General features: G+C 39.4%; 1 protein-coding gene across 3 annotated transcripts in view; it reads right to left on the reverse strand.

Moving 5' to 3' along the window:
- The window catches only part of GPD2 (glycerol-3-phosphate dehydrogenase 2), a 93,036-nt gene that overhangs the window by 12,334 nt on the left and 62,128 nt on the right, over window positions 1-18,574 (reverse strand). For 2 of the 3 annotated variants that reach the window (XM_063318348.1, XM_063318350.1), the window contains 8 exons: window positions 15,468-15,602; window positions 14,945-15,120; window positions 13,801-13,932; window positions 13,376-13,534; window positions 11,412-11,524; window positions 10,480-10,558; window positions 10,274-10,372; window positions 3,925-5,127 (listed from right to left, as the gene is read on the reverse strand). In XM_063318348.1, the coding sequence (XP_063174418.1) occupies window positions 5,002-5,127; window positions 10,274-10,372; window positions 10,480-10,558; window positions 11,412-11,524; window positions 13,376-13,534; window positions 13,801-13,932; window positions 14,945-15,120; window positions 15,468-15,602 (1,019 nt within the window). In that variant the 3' untranslated portion in view covers window positions 3,925-5,001. Of the gene's footprint in view, window positions 1-3,924; window positions 5,128-10,273; window positions 10,373-10,479; window positions 10,559-11,411; window positions 11,525-13,375; window positions 13,535-13,800; window positions 13,933-14,944; window positions 15,121-15,467; window positions 15,603-18,574 lie in introns of those variants that run through there. The other variant, XM_063318349.1, reaches the window with a different exon arrangement.

Genomic DNA, 18,574 nt, shown 5'->3' on the forward strand with positions numbered 1-18,574 from the left:
TCAGTTCAATAGATCAGAGATTTACAGCTTCTTGACTCGGACAGGAAAAACTCAGCATGCATAAAAATGAATTGCAAATCAGTTAATTGAGGAGATGCAAAACTAAAAGCATCTCAGCAGTTCAGTAAAATAAATTCACCAGAACAGATTAGTGGGGAACAGTCCTCCATTTATGCCCTGAGGTAACTAGTAAGAAGAAATCCACAGAATCATGGGGTTTTTTTGGTTTTTTTTTTTTAAGGTGCTTCAAGTCAGTTTACAACAATTCAGGCTACTTCCAAGTCTGTCACAACTGTAAGGGTTATGTTAATTTCATATACATCACTTAGATTATGGTATCACGATAAGCCAGAATCAATTTTGGGGAGGAGAAAGAAGCAGAGCTGGATATCCCTTTCTAGAGATGGAATGCAGAAGGCAGGAAAAAGGACCAATACATTCCTTGGTATACTGGCAAATTCATAGCTATTTATTTTGTTTTAAAGTTAGTGCTGTAGTCATGAAAATGTGCCACATAAAGCATTGAGCATGCTACTGCTTGATGAAAAGCGGTAACTGAGATGGTACATCTGCAGGGTCCAGCACTGACTAAATGTTTTAAGGTACCAGATATATGAGTTTGAATTAACACTTAATGAAAGTGGAATTCACTTCATACATATCCCAACTCCATCCCCACAAACTATGGCTGGTCTATTTCAGAACAGAGATCAAGTTTGTCATTCTCTCTTTATGGGGGGCCCTTGGATTGTAAGCAGTACTGTGGATACGCTAACGTCACTTCAATATTTCCAGGACCATTTGTGTACCCTTTTCCTCCAAGGGTTGGAAGCTAAACTCTTGCTCCGATGGTCCCCATTACAAATTCACTTTGATAGGTCACTTTATCCTGAATACTTCAAGGGCTGTAAATCTATTGAAGGACGTAAAGTCTTCCTATTGAGCGGTCATGCCAGAAAACAGCATTAATGATATTTGATAGAAGAAAGGTAGTGGGCTCTGGAAGTTTTGGATAAATGGTAGATATGGAAACATGCTTTCTTCCATGCTACTTATTATGCAATAATGGTTGTGTCTGCTTGTGGCAATAGAAGCATGTTTCCCAGATGCAGGAATTTTTTAATTACAACATGCTCATGCAGGTATGGCTAGCAACTGTAAGAAAAAAAAATATTAAAAATATCGCTTCAAGAGTCAATGAGGAACTGAAAAAGAATATGACAATTATAAAATTTTCATTAAAAATTTATAAACAGGTTTGCTGATTTACTTTCACAGAAAATACATGGCCTTTTTCCATGTCAGAACATTTGTCAGGATTTGGCAACTCTGGGCTAACCTGACATGCAAGATGATCAAAATGGATTATGTAATCTTTTCCATTTATTTCTATTGATTTTAATCATGATAAAATTCATCAGGGTGGACTGGGAACGTGGCACCTGAAGAGAGGTGGTTAAATGAAAAAACTTAAAAAATTAAAAAGTCCAACCAGGAGACAATCTGTCATTTGCTTATCCCTCCGTGGAGGAGGAGGCAGCGTTGTAGTGACAAAAGATCATGTGAATGACAATATCCATCATTAATATTGCAACAGGCTTCTCTTTAACTCCTTAATTTGTCCTCCTAGATACAAAGTTAAGGTCAGGAATTGATATCATTTCTTAAAAACTGAGGTTTAAGAGATTGTTTTAAACTTTTTTTATCACAAAGAAAGAAAGAAAGAAAGAAAAAGAAAGAAAAAAAACCCAAGGAAAAATGAAGGTAGATGGGGGTGGGGTTTCCGAGCTAATCAACTTTATTTCCGTAACTGCCACTAACATCAAAATGCCAAGGAGTGGACCATTTTAATCAGTTTTATTGATTCATGCTTTCAGTTCTTATTCAGTTAAAAACAAGGCACATTAAATACATCCTCTTATTGCTCTATAAATGCATGCAGCTCATTCTGTATATCAAAAGTAATAAATAATGGCAATAAAACACCAAGACAGTTATAAAAATGACAACCCAGCCTTAAACACAGTATTTAGCAGTCCAGTCCTGAACAATAACCCAGCACAATACATAAAAGTGCCAGATGGAAAAACATGCGGTATATGTGTATGTATACATATGCATATATGCATAGATGTGTGTGCTCACCCATTCACACACACACACACACACACGGACTCCCTGCTCCTGTATCTCTTGGCTTCCAAAACAATTGTACGGTAGTATTACACTGAATTACTCTTATACAAAAAGGTGCTTTATGCTGCCTACACGTACACACATACTTTTTTCCAAATGTACAAAGAAACGCTATCACAAGGAAATCAAGTAGTTCTGAGAGAAGTGAGCAACTGTAAGACGAGGCAGGGGAATACTTGCCCTTCCCATATGAAGCAGAGGGGCGGGGCAGCTAAAATATTCCAGGAGCTCAAATCAAATGCAGGCAAAGCATGGAAGAAACCATGGCTTCATGCTCCTGGTGTGAGGGCATCAGTAGCAAAAATACGACAGGCCCTGTGAAGAGACCTGTGTAGGCTAAGGACTGACATTAAACAGACATTGCCCCAGCTCCTGGTTACCAAACAGAGGGGGCCTATTTGTAAAGGCGCACACCCAAAGACACGTTAAGACTCTTCCCTGAGAACTGCGCTAGACACTGTGCCCAAGAAGGGTTTGCTCCTCAGCATATATCAGCCCCACGATCCTCAGCCTGGCTACGCTTGGGGTGCTTGCTTAACCCTTCATGTATTCCTGATGAATGAGGTGCTCTTGTATCTCTTGATCACTGCCATTACCTTGGCCTCAAGGGGAGGAAGGCAGTCTAAATATGTTCTATCAATTACTAGGTAAATCTGTAAAGACTGGCATCCTGATATCTTCTTTGGATCTCTCCACATTTCTGCCAGCTTAGAAAAGCTATCTCTGAGTCTCTCGTGAGGGTTTGGGGGTTTCTTAGTCAAAGCAAAACAGAAGGAATTGAAAAGTGCTATGTAGAAATCATCCAGTATGTGTTGGCAATGGTAGGGAGGGGGGAGAAAGATCTGCCACAAACAAAACAAAACAAAAACAAAACACCAATGCAAAACCCCTTTGTGGACAGAGAGAGACCTCTCATTGTCAAGTGCACACCCAGCTTTAAACCTGTATTTCAAGCCAATCTGAAGTGCTCCAGGCCTAAAGAGGATGGGAACCTGTTTTTCCTGCCTTGGCTTGCATTTCCACTGCTAACCTATAAAACATAGGGCTGACATTTCTTGATCATAGCAGAAGAAGCTTACATGGGAAATGGTCTGCAGAGAATTTTGCTAGAGGCTTTTTAGAATGCTACCTTTTAATATCATTTATGAAGACCTTGCTCCTTCTATTCAGCGCTGTCTAAAGTTCTAAATACAAAATATGAGTGCATCACACTAATTGCTGGGCTGTTTTTCTACAGCAATGTCTACTTCTAGCAATAGATGCCCTTAATATAGTCAACTTTTGAATATAGAGTAATTCAGAATTTTAAATTCACTTCGATATTGAGACACTATGAAGGGCCAGTTCCTATAGGTTGCTCTGAATAGGGAAGAACTGCACAGCACTGAAATGCTGAAAGGAGTAAATGAAAGAATTTGGGTCTGCAGTATTACAATACTTACTGATCTATGAATTACATGGGAATATTATTTAAAATCTATAACAAAGAACAACAGATGAACATGGCCAATGGAGGTACAAAGACCAAATTCCCACAGTAACATGACTTTGTTCCTCTTTGGTTTGTATTATAACTTTATTTTCCAAACAGCAGAAAGCAAACCTTTAACTGATTTTGCTATTTATTGGTTTATCATTTTATTCTGCAAGTCATGGAAGGGTCTCTATCCTAAAAAACAACCTAAAATCAGTTTAAACAATTACATGTAGTAATATTTAAAAAAAAAAAAAAAGCCTAAAACTGAGCTGGCAACCCTAGCAAGAAGGTAATGAAATCTTGCCCAATATTTCTTCACTATGCTTTTCAGAGGAGCTATGGGGCACCTATCACAGATGAAGTCAGATTTCAGAAACCTTTTCTTAAAGTTTCTATGGAAATTTCAGAACAAAGCAAAACCACCTACACGATATAAGGTATAGCTTTTTTTTTTTTTGTATTCAAGGTATACATCAGAAGGAGTGGGAATTTCTTTCTATGGTAAACAAACAAGCACATTTGATATGTGTATTTCTATTTTACGCTGGCTATTTGGGTTTAGGACGTTTTAGAAGAATTGGGCCCTGCATATCCTCTTATTAAAATACAACTGTATCACTGCAGTTCCTAAGCTGGACATTCACTTCTATTTTGGGATACAGTCTACAAAATTCTAAATGCAAGCGCTCTCTTCCATAATAAATCACTCATTTTTATGGCATGCGCTTTCTAATAGACTGTGGCCATTATAAAAAATGTTTGCACCAAAGTTCTAGGCAAGCGATGAATATTTAGCACAACGTACTTCTCTGAAGGGGTGGGGAGAAAAGAAAAGTATCTGGAGATTTAACAAAAAAGTAAATTTTCAAGACACTAAAGGCATGCTGGCATCGTCCACTTTTGCCTGTTTTATGCATCAAAAGGCAGAAAGAGAATGGGGGGAGGACCCTATTAATGTAGAAGAGACATTATTCTTGCTTTTGTATAAATGGCAAAAAGAAACTCACATCCATGTCTGGTTGCCACATGGATCCCCTGCCCCTCAGAATGTACATCTCCCCAGATTAGCCCAGAAAAAGAGAAGGCTAGATTATTTCTCCTTTTCAGGGTCTTAACTGCCATGGATTCTAGAGAAAGCCAATTCAACAGGCCACTGGTCAAGTAGACTCTTCACAGAAACATAAAAAGAACTGTACAATGTGACTTTCTGCACAGTTGCTCAGAGTGAGGAGGGGAAGCAGAGACGTCTGAAAGCAGTGGAATGTTTTTCAGCATTGAGAGAAACAACCACAGGGCACACCTTCTTGCAGCTGTAAGTGCCCCCAAACTCACAGTCCACCACAACTCCGGTCCACAGAAATCACTTCCCGCTGATGAATGTTCTCTTCAGCTGCTTTCATAAGTACAGCCAGCCGACTTCCAGATACATATCCTTTCTGAATAGCAGTCATGAGCTAAAGAGGCAAGATTGAGAAAACTTTAAGGTCAATACTCTGTGTCACTGCATTGTTAGAAGTTCCCTTTATCTCCACATCCCTGCTTAGAAACTTTTCCTTGTGATTTCTTATACTTCAGCCAACTTGACCTAGGGTGGTCCAGTTTTCCTAATTTTTCAACATTATACATGCCCCAATTACTTGGGTACCTCTTTTTAAATTTTAATTAATATTTTCCCCCTTTCTATTTTCTGCATTTCTGACACAAAGCGAGATTACTTGGAAGCTGCCTCACTTCCTGGAAATAATTGGTTGCAAAGGGAAGACCAAGATATTACATAAATAAGAAGCCTGGTCCATCTACACGTTAGCCAGAAATGGAGCAGAAAGAGAAGACTTGCCTTTTTGTACCCTCCCAACAAAAAGTAGGTACCCTACAATTTAGAATCAGTCTCTGTGTTTGTTTTTGTTTTCCATTTTCGCCATCTAATCCCATATTCCTTTTGGGTTGTTAACTGCTGTTTTGTAAATCTAAGGGTAGGAACTGATTTGTAAACATATATTTTTTTCCCCCTGCTGAACAGCAGAAAAAAAATGCTTTCAACCACAACAGCAGAAGCAGCAACATAAATACATCTTTGGACATATTTTAAAGGAAAGACAGTTCCACAGAAATAAGACAGCAGGATAAACAGTTTTCACTTCTTACACCAGCCTTCCCCTATCTGGGTCCCTTCCAGATGGATGGGCCAACTCCCAAAATTCCCAGCCAACATGGCCATTGCTGAAAATCCTAGAAGTTGATGGCCACGTATCTGGAGGGCTCTCTTACATGACAGCCGATTCAAATAAGCTCCCTCTTAAACAAATATGGCAATCTTTCCAGCATCATCCTCCCCAAGGAATTCTAGGAGAAGAAAGCTAACAGATTGGAGGGCAAGCCTGGAGAAGGTTGAAATATAGCCATGAAACGAGACTATTGCTCTCAAAAATATTTAAAAGTAAATTCTATACTTTTGGAGCCTTGCAAATAAATAAGAAGACAAGCTTACAATTAGATGAGGGATTTTTTAAAAAATTGGCATGACTTAAATCATACAGCAGATTTTTTGACTGCTCTAAAAAACTGCTCAGAGAACAGGCTGCTAAGTCTGAGGCAAATACTCTTTCTTTCTTTCTTTCTTTCACGCAGGACACAACCAGTGAAAATTTCCGCATTTACATTCAACAGTGCTTTTATCTCCAGCCCATCTTGAGAGAGACAATTACCATTTTCCTTTGCCTTGATCTTGTTTGTTTAACGTGACATGCAGTGAAGAAAGGGCTGACATGGACCGAAATCCCCAGCATTAATTTATCTCATGTTCTGCATTCATCATTGCCACAGCGCAGGAAGGACCTGGCAGTCAATTGAAAAACCTGACCAAGAAAGGCTCTGCAAAAATAAACCTGGCGAACAACTGAAAACAAATAAGCAGCTGCTTGCATAAAAGGAGTCAAAGGGACACTCGGAAACATTTCACAAGTCTCTCTACAGCTCTTAAACGTGTACCTCGCCACATGGGAGTTTTAGAAAAAACAGGCACGTGCTCTTTTGTTCTACTTCACACTAAATTATCCCCTCGGATTCATAGAATAATGGAACAGTTTATAGGACAAGTGATACAGAATAGCTCAATTCCAATGTCATCACAAAAGCGTGAGGGTATAGCAGTAAAAATGTATTGCAAGCTCATGCTGATACCCTTTCCTCCCCTTCCTGCACACTGACTTCCTATCTGCTCACTTACTGATTTTCTCCTCCCCTTCCTGGTTTTTGGTAACCACAGACTGCCACAACATCTGGAACTGGGCAAATCACAAGGATTGTATCAGTTGTACTTTGCCTTCAAACTAGCATAAGAAACCTACTTCAACCAGTGCAGATCTTAACAAATGGACAGATTTGTAACAAGAGAGGTGGTCACTCATATAGTCAGTCTCCAAGCCATTCAGGGCTTTAGAGGTCAATCCAAACATCTCATATTGTGACAAAAAAGCAACTGGAAACCAGTGCAGATCTTTTAGTATGGGCACCATATAACTGCTGTATTTTATACCATTTATTGGCTTAGCTGCTACATTTTGCACCAATTGTAACTTCCCTACTTTTTTCAAGTGTAGTCCTGTGCAAAGCATATTCTAGTAGTCAAGATGAGATGTAATTGAGGTATAGATAATTGTCACCAAGTCACCAGGAAGGGACCCTGGACATCACTGTGCAAAGGTGTCAAAAGCAATTTGTTAGCAGCAAATCCAATGATGGATGAGGATCAAGGAGCACTCTCAGATTGCAAAGGTGCTCTTTCAATGAGAACCAAAATCTCAATTCTTGATTTGAGAAAAAAAAGTTTAAGCCTCCATAGTCACACTTATGTGCAACATACAGTATTTCAAATTCTTCCATGGTAAATAATGCTATTGAGAGCCAGTTTGGTGTAGTGGTTAAGGCACCAGGCTAGAAACTGGGAGACCGTAAGTTGTAGTCCCGCCTGAGGCACAAAGCCAACTGGGTGACCTTTGGCCAGTCACTCTCTCTTAGCCCCAGGAAGGAGGCAATGGCAAACCATTTCTGAAATCTTGCCAAGAAAACTGCAGGAACTAGTCCAGGCAGTCGCCGAGAATTGGACACGATTGAATGGCCAAAAAAAAAAAAAAAATGCTATTGGGTTGTTTTTTTTTTGGCAAGAAATAGCCCAGGACAAGAGAGGAAAGTGCTAGAGCTTTACATTAGCTTGTTTTATTCTTCTGTTTATGCATGAGGAAAATGTATCCCCTGGATAGTGAAAAAATTGCTACTCTTCCTTCCTCTTCTCTATGAAAAGGAGATACTGTATTAGCAAATAGGAGCACAAGAAAGAAACAGACACAAATGCTACAAAGGCAGTAAGTGTAACTCCCAAGATTCAGACATCCAACTCCAGGAACAAATTGAGCAAATACAAGAATTGGAAAAAAAAAGGATTAAAATACTAACGAAAGAACATGCAGTGAAAGGAGCATTACTTGAGAAATACTGTAGCCCAATCAATTCCCAACACCCATCCCAAGCTGCTTCACACCCCCTGATTTAATAGATTATATAGGAGGTTAAGGGGGGGCAATTTAAACAGCTGTGCTTAGGGAGAATATGGTGCATGACAATGACTTTGGCCTAAACCAAGAGCCAAACAGCTGGCCTGTTCATTGCAATTTATAGAACTCACTACCCCTCACTGGTGCAAACCTGTTATTTTTTACCACAGGAAAATAAACAGAATGGATTATTTTGTACCTCCCCCTTTTCTGAATGTTTAAAAATATATATATATATATAAAAAGCAGGAACAGTTGAGGAAAAAATACATAGGTTATTTCATTTCTGACAAACAGGTTGAGAGATGCATGCCTGGGTTTAGAAAGGGACAGTCTGTTTCTCCAACAGAGAACATTATTGGCTCTAGCAGGGTAAATTTCCCTCCAACTTGTATTTTATTGGCTTATAGACTTTGTCTCTAAAACAGTGTCAGGTATTTGCATTCAGAGTTAAATATATCCAGCATCTGGTCACTAAGAAGAAACCATACACATGGCACTGGCCTTGCTGTGGGACTGTGCAAGCAATGCTGTTCTCATTCCTTTGCCGGACAAAGAAGTAACATCCTCCATGTAGTAGGCAGTTATTTAAAACAAAACTTTTTAAATAACTTTCTATTAAAATGATGAATTAAAAGTTTCTCTGTGGGAAGTATAAATTACTGTTCTTGTCGCTGATGGTCCCACTTGTGGGTATCACTCCTAGTGCTGCTATTCAGGATAGGAACTTCAAGATAGGCCATAATTTTTTAATTACACCCTGTTTCAAGGACTTGTCAATTGTACAGTTATAGGAAGTGCTGCCTCTTCCAAGCTTTTGGCACCAGCTGGAGACTCAGTTCTATTCCTAGGCCTTAGGGGTGAATATATGTTGTTGTGCCTCTTTTCTTGTTTTCACAGTTCTTTTTAAAACTGCTACATTTTTATGTGGCCTTACTGTTTTATAACCTGTTTTAACAGGATAAATTTAAAAATAGTAGTGAAAAGCAACACTCTGACAAAAAATTGGATGGGCAGAGTCAGAAAAGGAAGGTGAAAATTGGTTGTCACTGTTTTTTTTTTTTTAAGGCAGAAATTACTGGAGTGATTGGCACAAAATCTTAATTGTTGACCAGTGTTTCTCAATCTTGGCCACTTTAAGACATGTGGACTTCAACTTCCAGAATTCCCCAGCCAGCAAGGTGTGGTGTTGGTGTTGCTGTGATAGATTCAGACTGTGAAACCAAGAATGCAACATTTTACCCAACCCTGTACCAGCAGTAATTAACCATACAATAGGAGGGTTCCCCACACTGGGCATCACCGCTGAAAGTTCCTATCCTGAATAGCAACATTAGGAGTGATACCCACAGGTGGGGCCATCACCAGCAGGAACAATGATTGATTCATTGATAAACTGTCCTCTGATTGGGCAATTACTGCTATAAGGAATCTTTCAAGGATTCCAAGCGCAAGGCAAAAGTCAATTTTTAATAAAATCTATTAAGATAATAAACACTAAGAACCTTGATTTCAAGCCTTCCTGCTTCACCTCCAAGACTGCCAGATGGCGACCTGAAATCATTTTATAGCTTTTATTTTGGTGTTTGGGTCATTTCCCCCTCTTTCATACTTCTATAATACAGTGCAGACACTTCCGAGGCCTCACCCCATAAAAACTATCGGCCCAGATTAAATATCTGAACCCTTCTCCTACCTGTCCTCATAGCTTCATATCTGATGTGCGTTCAAGTTAACAGAACTAATAGAGGATGCAACATAAAAGATGTACATTATTTAATATGCATATTCAGTGTGGGTTATGTTCTAATGATAGAACATAATTCATTTGATTGAATAATTTCTTTTAACTGAATCAAAGAAATACTTCCCATTTTGTTTCAACTAAAGTGTGGTTTCCATTTTTGAATAACATCTGCCAGAAATTAATGCCTACATACTTTCCCCTCCAGTATTAATGAACTGAACATTATGAGTACTGCAAGAGGTTTTTATACCATTATATTAGATTGCTATAGATATACGTGTATAAATTAAAGGAAGTACTCACCTGCAAAAACTCGTTGAGTTCAACCTGCCCATTTTTGTTCAAATCCACTTCATTCAAAATCTCATGGAGTGCACTTTCATTAATTTGAAGGTTGATGCTCTATAAAATATATGAAAGGGGAAAAAACTCACATGGCTGGATTAACAACACACTATTAATATCAAGCCAGGCAATTCCGATGACAAAAAAAAAATAGAAAATGTTACCTCTAGCACACGTTGCACATCCAATATTGTAATAAAACCTTTGCCTTCTTTATCAAACATGTAGAATCTTTTTTTATATCTGTAAGATAGATAATGCATCAAAAAGCTATACCCTGACATACTGCACAAGCAGTTTTAAAACAGCAAAGAGTAACCTCACTTAGAGCTGTGAAGGATTCTCAACTGGCCTGCTTCCTCCCAGCCGAACTTTCCTTGTTATAATGCCGTTACCCCCATGCCAGGAGCCAGAGAGACACTGCATCCCTACACCCAAGGACAGTTCCCAATCCAAACCTTGGCACCTACAAATTAAACATACCTGAAGTCAAGAACTGGAAAAGTCTTTTGCCTGTAGCCATTCTGGGTAGTTAATGGGAGAGCCCACATGTCTCCTCAACCATGGTTGGCAGCATCTCTATCTTTTAACTTAAGAATGAACAACTAACAACCTTCAAGGTACTCCTGATTTTTTGCTCTTTTTAACATTCAAAACAGGTATGTTAATCCTTCATGCACTATATCAAACTTTAATCTGCTTCCATCCCATAAAGATTCAGGCCCTTCCACTGAGCACAACCCCTGTAGCTCTGCCATTAGAGAATCATCTAGGGAAAAAAGTTCCCCATCCAGGTTTATCATGATGATTCAGGAAGCAATGTGCATATTCATGTTAACCAGCCAGAATGGTTTAATGGTCTCTACTTTTACCCAGATCAGGATAAAAATATAATTATGCACGAATCTCTGAGAGAGAGGATCATTCTAATGTACCAAAGGAAAAAAAGGGATCAGGGTATCAGCAAATACAGAAATATATTACTCTTGCTACTCCAACTCAGCTTGCAGGGCTGAAGGTACTCTTTTCAAGTACCTCAGATGTTATATCCAGATCCCTGGAAACTAAGAAGTACTCATTTGCCCTGTATAGTTACCTCTCAATATCTCCTGGGGATAAAGTGATTTCACTCCGATCTGTCAGTTGCTCTGACCGTGCCTTGTAGCCCATTTCGTAGTACAGGAACTTTTTTGCCTCTGCAAGTTCTTCCTAAGAGTGAGAACACACAATCTCAGCTCTAGGGTAACAGCAAATATTTACATTCTGAATTTCTCCTTTGCTGGAATGTTTTATTGGCTCCTTTCACTTAATTATAATTGCTGGTCCTTAGAGGAATATCAGCAGTTGATGACCAAAAAGTGCTTAAAGGTGAACAAGGTAATTAAGATTAGGCAGCATTTCATGCTTCAGCTAGATCACTGGTTTGGTTGTACGAGTGTTGATTATCAAGTGATAATTACCCCGGGCGACGTGCAAGGTAAAGAATTTTTAGGGATGTATCATGCCCTTAATCCATACAGGCAACTCACAGCGATGTCAGCAAGCCTTGCACTTGCAGACAAAAGGGCCAAGAGATGGCCTTTAATTTTTAGTACAATAAATACCCTAAGTGGGATGTCTTTGGTTTTTATGCATTTACTTTTTGAGGCTTATGGCATTTGCTGATTACTCTCGTCAGGCAGCAAGATTATGATGGAGCCAACAGCTTCGACATGGCAAGCTCCTTCCTTCCTTCCTTCCTTCCTTCCTTCCTTCCTTCCTTCCTTCCTTCCTTCCTTCCTTCCTCCCTCCCTCCCTCCCTCCCTCCCTCCCTCCCTCCCACTATACTGGCAACTATACAGGCTCTCAATGGTTTACAAATAAAACAAATGTTAAAATCAATACTTAAAAGATGATTAAACTAGCAATTAAAATGAACAAGCAAAACAAATTAGATTAAAATCAACAGTTTGACTCAGTAAGCTTGTACAAAAAGGTGTGTTTTAACAGCCTTTCTAAAAGCTAATAAAAAGTGCAGGCCCCTCACAATGCAGGGAGTGTATTCCAACGAACTGGAGCGACAAGAGAGTTGGCTTGATCCTGGCTGACAGTCAGATGAGCTCACAGCAATGTAGGTGAGCCTCCTCGATGATCTCAGTAAGAAGAGAGGATCATTTGGAAAGAGGCCTTCTCCCTTTTATCATTTTCTACTTTATGCTGCTTTTATGCTCAAAATCCTGCACTTGAAAACAGGCACCTGTAACTGAAAGCAGCTATCCAGCTGTGACGAAGGAGCCCTTGGCACAGCATGCAGGCTGCGTCTTTTATTTTCAAAAGACTGGGAATAAGACCCAAGAACTCCTTTTCAGATACTGAGGGTAAAAGAAGTACTTTGCAGCACCAGTATCTCTCTCATGTGGAAGCCAGCATGCATTTGCTGTATATGTGAAGGGATGTTCAATAAAGACCTCAATGCTACATTTGTGGGTGTTTGTTTGGGAGAAGAACTAGAGTTGGTGGGGGGAAGAGGGAGAGGTGGCCTGTAACTCCTGTGCACTCATTTCCTTACTTCAACAATGTCTCCATAGGGCTTCAGTCTTTCTACAGATACATGTGTGCTGGCTGTGGTGGGAAGAGAGTTCCTGCAAGGTGTGGGGTCTCCATTTCTCAAAACAACTTTGTGTGAGCTGAGCTGGGAGATTGGCATGGTTCACACACAACATTGTCAGCATTTTCTAACCATCATTTGTCACTTATGCCATAGCATGGCCTGATCTGTACATTATACCAAGCTGTAGGAGAGGTGGAGTGGGGGCCAATGATCACATTAAGCCAAGAAGTACTCACCCAAGTAATGGCTTAGTGATACATATGGACAGTCCCTTTGATGGAGCCCACAGCACTCAGCAAACTCCATGGCTGAGTGGGGGTTTGCAAGTGGGCCTCCCTGACTCTGTCACACTAAACACCATGCAGCCCTCGGTTATCCAGAAAATTTGAATACTTCCACTGAAGTCAATTAACTTCTTGGAAGGACTCTCCTAAACTTTCTGATTATGAAGCCAGGAGCCTCTTCAATACCTTCTTCTTCTGTTCACTCCATCTCAGTTTCTTCCCCATTATCTCAATGATTCTTGGTAAGGCTTCATCAGCAGCCTGGACATTCAGAAAAGCCAAACGGGTGCGACGAGCAATTATGTCCACTGCAGTGCAAGCATATTCACTGATGGCATACTCAATCTAAAATGTTTGAAGAGGCAAGTGAAAATATCGACTTTAGTTCGAGAAAGTGGCCCCAATATGAGAAATTTACACAAAAGAAATGAAATACAATGTAACCTGATGACAATCCAAGTTGGAATTATTTACTACCACTCTTACCCTAGAACAGTGTTTCAGAATCTTCCAATTTTAATATGGCAAGAAAAAGAACATTCAAAACCAAAAACGAGAATGCAAGAGGAGGAGGAGGAGGAGGATCAACACAGAACATTTCATAGTCATACCTCTGACTCAATATATGGAAACTCTGAGACAAGACGTTTCCCAACGATAGGCCACCTCTTCCCAGTTACCTGGGCTAGTTTTGCCACTTCAAAAGCCTTGTCCCCAAATGTATTTGCAAGATGTTGAGCCACCTATGGAATTGAGAAGAGGTTAAGAGGCTGATGCTTTTGGAAGAGAACTCCATCTTGTTAAGGGTCATTCTTAAAAGCTCTCCCCTTGCCTGTGATTCAACTGCCAATCGAAGATGTTATCAGAGGCAAGAGGCAACTCCTAGTGCACAGGAATGCTTCATCCAGCACAACAGAGCAGGAACTAATAACGCTTTACCTTGCTGCTACTGTGATCAGGTCTGGAGAACAGATCTGCCTGGAGCACAGCTTAGATTGTCATTAAGAGACAATCCATGCGCATGTATGTCTATACATATACATATACATATACATGTGTGTGTGTATATATAAATATATATATGAAAACACCTATAGTGATTACATAAATAGCATTTTTAAAGTCAAGGACAATAATAAGCATCAGCCTAATGAAAAGTAAAAAAAGATTAGGGCTCCATTCTTAAAAAGTGGTCAATAACATGTTTATAGCTAACTCCTAACCCTCTGATGCTTTTTAAAAAAAGTTCCTTCTTCTAGTGAACTAAGATCTACACTGAGCAGGTAAAGCCAAGATATGGAGCACTTTGATTAAGTTAATTGTTTGCCACTATCTTTTACATCAAGTGTTTGTCTCATTCTCTCCTTGCCTTCTACAATAGTTCTTCTGAATCACCTTTCCCCTTTATCCCAGCTTCTTCCATTTCTCTTATCATCTGCTTTGCTGTCCTCAGAGCACTCACCAAGTGGCTGTAGTGGGGACCCCTGGGCAGACTCACAACTTGGGGATCCACTCACTCCCTATGGTCTCCATTTATGTCATGGTCCACAACCAAGCCTATAGAAACCACCTCCACTCGTTTTGGGTGAATTATTCCCCTGCCTCCATTCCACACTGTTCAAAGGGATGGACCTTCAGAGAGATCCTTCACAGGCAGACAAGCAGATGAGAACGTTCCATTCCATTCATACCCTTCAGCTCAGAATTCTGTAGATTTAAGTGGTTCTGCTAACTTGGGTAAACAACAAGCCTCACCTCATTTTCAAGTCCGTAATCTTGAACCAGTCGGATATAAAGGGTAGGGCTCCAGCCCTCTGCGCCCTGCAGGAGCAGTCCTACAGTTTTACAGGGATCGGCCTGAAGATTATGAGCTTTTACTGCAGCATCAATGGTATCCTGGGCCATTGAGCGATAGGTTGTCCACTTCCCACCTGGAAGTATTAACCAACATGGATAGTATACAAGATTAATTCCCCAAGCCTTTATTTAAGAACACACAGACTAAACTATTAAAGAAAAAGCTCTCAGAATGCTTGCCCTGGACTCGTTCTACTGTACAGACACCTGCAACCCTAACACAACCACTACTCTTACTGGATGAAGCTGAGGGGAACTGTCATCCGCATTGCGTAGAGGGCATCAGCTGCCAACTCTTCTTCTATTAGTTCAGAACTGAGAACCTCAGCATATGTATCTGACTGGCTTCCTCCACATCACTAAGAAACAATTCCAATGAGAGAGAGGAGGAGAGGAAGAATTAGAAGCAACATCCCGGTACCTGCAATAGTCACAAGGCCGCTGTCACTAATGTGTACCACGTGATTCCGAGATATGGACTGGGTGTCTTTAGAATTGGGATCCGTCACAAGGGGACGAATCCCACTCCATGCTGCCAGAACGTCTCCTCTCCTCACTGTAGTTGAAAACAAAGTAAGAAGAAAAAAAAGCCTTATCAGAAACACTGTCTCATGAAAGGGTTTCAAAATAATGTATGATTTAAATGCTGTTAGAATAGAATGTAATCCCAACATTTAAAACGCCATCTTGGGGAAGTAATATTGTTAATTCCACAAATGTTAATGACGAGAGGTAAAGTGAGAGAGAGATACAAATCCAGGGCAGCTCCATCTTTTGATTCAGTAAAGCAAACACTTAAGCAGAAGATGAGAATACAGCAGTATGGCAATAAAACTAGAGAACAAGTTTTATGAGGAAAGAAAAGAGGTGCCAGTGAGAAAACATACCCAAAACAGAAATCCAACACAAGGAAAGCAAAAATCACTATTTCCTAAATCTCAAAATCTGACAACCATATGGATCTTAAGATGTGGGGTTCGTAATAAGATTTTTCAGTTTTTTAGAACAGGCATTTTTATGCAGTTCAACTTTGACCCATCCCTGGCTAAGCAATTAATTACATATTTAGCTTTCCTCTACTGTTTAGCAATTACATGTATAGCTAAGTTATGCCAACCTTCACAATCACACAGCTCTATCCATGAAGATTTAGAAGTTACCTTTACAGATAACGTATCAGCATATAGTTCTTGACACATTTCTATACCTTAGGATCTTCAAACTAATTCAAAGCCTGAGAATTCCCCTTATTGTTTTGAGTTTATATCTCTCATTGTTTGGGACAAATATCATCTATACAAGATCCCTAACTATTATGAAGAACTCTTAAATCAATGTCCTCGAAAGCCTGAATCATCATCTTAATTTGTATTTAAGTACTTTGAAGGATTGACTACACTGCATACAGCAAGTTAACAGTTGCTAATTTCAGAAAACACCACTGTAAATTCCGAATTTGTGAAAATGGTCTATGACTCATTGTCAACATGTATACAAAGCCTTTTAGCCTCCAATGAAAAATCAAGATAAATAGTGAATTCATAGACCTTGCTATGTGGAAAATGCAATCAACCTAGCCAGGAACTTACGGAATAATTTTTATGAACTAGTCTGGAATTGTTCATGATTCTATTTGGCCAAAAGCTTAGAAAAGAGTACTGTCATCACTCTCAGCAAGCTGTTTGCCAGAAGAGACAGAATTTGTCAGGCACACTTTGCAGTTCAGAAAGGTCAAAAAATTTGAAATTGCTGTTTTCACTCTTGAAATTCTCTTCCTTGGATTTTTTTTTAAATGACTAAAGTTATCTGGCTTCCTGTAGACCACCTCAAGGGGTCAGAGAGATAACACTAAAGCAGTTTATTTTCACATGTCACCAAGTCAAAATGAAACAAAGGGTCATCCATCAATTTTTTTTCTATAGTTCACTTCTTCTAGATTGTTTCTAGTTACTAATATTGTAAATTACCAATATAAAAAATACTAATGTGTTTTTTTTTACGATAGGGAAAGAAATATACCATCTGAAGTGAAGAGGAAAGCCTAAGAATATTAAACAGGGACACACTTTTTTCCAGCCTAAGACCAGAGCAAAAAGTACGTATTACTTTGTTTTCTTTTTAAATTTACTTCATATTATATAGAACTCTAGTTATGTTTTCATCATTTTTCCCCTTCTGTCATATGAAAAATTCCAAGTTGGTAACAACTTTTGGAGATCTCAAGAGTGAGTGGCAGCTGTGGGTCCCCAGGGTGTGAAAGGGAAAAAAAGACCCTATAACTGGCAAGATGCTTCTAATGAGTTTTTTTCCAGTTCCGTTTGAAGCCATTAATGTTGGAAATAATTGTAAAGGTCAGTATTAAAAAAAAAAAAATCTGAACTTGGATGTAGGAAATCCCTGCTTTGTTGTGTTCACTGGGTGATCATGGGGTCCTCACCATCCCTTTCCAACTTACCCAGACTTAGAGACTGGCCCAGACCTACTATGGTTGATTCATTAAGCTCACTTTAAAGCAGCAGAATCACATTTCTGTGACTACAAGTCCACAGATGGCCTTTGAGTGGCAAGCTGGTGGCCACAGCACCCCAAATGAGGTGGGGCCAAGACACAAACAAAATTTTAATCCAGATTGAATGAAATCTTGCTAGTACAATTTCTTCTGCAATTTTGGGAGAGGCTATGGGGACTGCCCCAAGACTGTGACCACCACCATTTTGTATTCCTTGTTTAAAAAACCATGAAAACCTCACAGGCTATGTGCTTTCTCCTCCCTTTGCACATTCTTTCTTTGAATAAACCACTGTTTGCTCCAAACTGAAGACTGAAATCATATTTGAAGTGGGGTACAATGGCAAACTATGATTTCCCCAACCAAGAAAAGGAAGAAGGAAAGTTGAATATACATAAGGAAAATAGAAAGGAAAGAGAAACATGCAGCTACAGCTGTCTGTCTTTCTAAGAAGACTGAAAATCTATTGCAACAAATAAAAACCAAATATCCAGTTTATTCTTTTCTCCTTTTAAAAATCTGACCTATTTGATCAACATATTCACACAACCTTCAAAACGTGTGTAGTTCTCCCATCCAGCTGAGCATGAAGCCAACCAACAGTATGTAAGTTCTGTCTCTGTCCCGACACAGGATGCGATTGAATCTCTGTGTTTCAGGTGCTTCAATTCTATGCTGGAACAATATAAACTTGTCCTCAGAAGCCCATTACCACAACACTAAAAATGGGTTATGCTTCGGTACAATTATTATGGGCATCTCTAGAATATGACCACCGCATTACACTCCACAGCAAAATCAGATTCATCTCCTTTTCCTGCTTACTATTGAGTTACTAATCTATTGAATGAACGAACTTTCGCCCCACATAAGCATTCACATAATTCTTCAAAAGTAAAACAAAAACATAAAAAACATAAGGTCATTTGTCTCTAAGCTCTCTTTCTACCACCCAAGTACTATATACTTCCCATAAATGTAGGTAAGGAAATCTAAATTAATGTTGTGATCTTACTTCA

The sequence above is a fragment of the Candoia aspera genome, chromosome 1 (genome assembly GCF_035149785.1).
Source record: "Candoia aspera isolate rCanAsp1 chromosome 1, rCanAsp1.hap2, whole genome shotgun sequence".
In the NCBI taxonomy this organism is placed as follows: Eukaryota; Metazoa; Chordata; class Lepidosauria; order Squamata; family Boidae; genus Candoia; species Candoia aspera.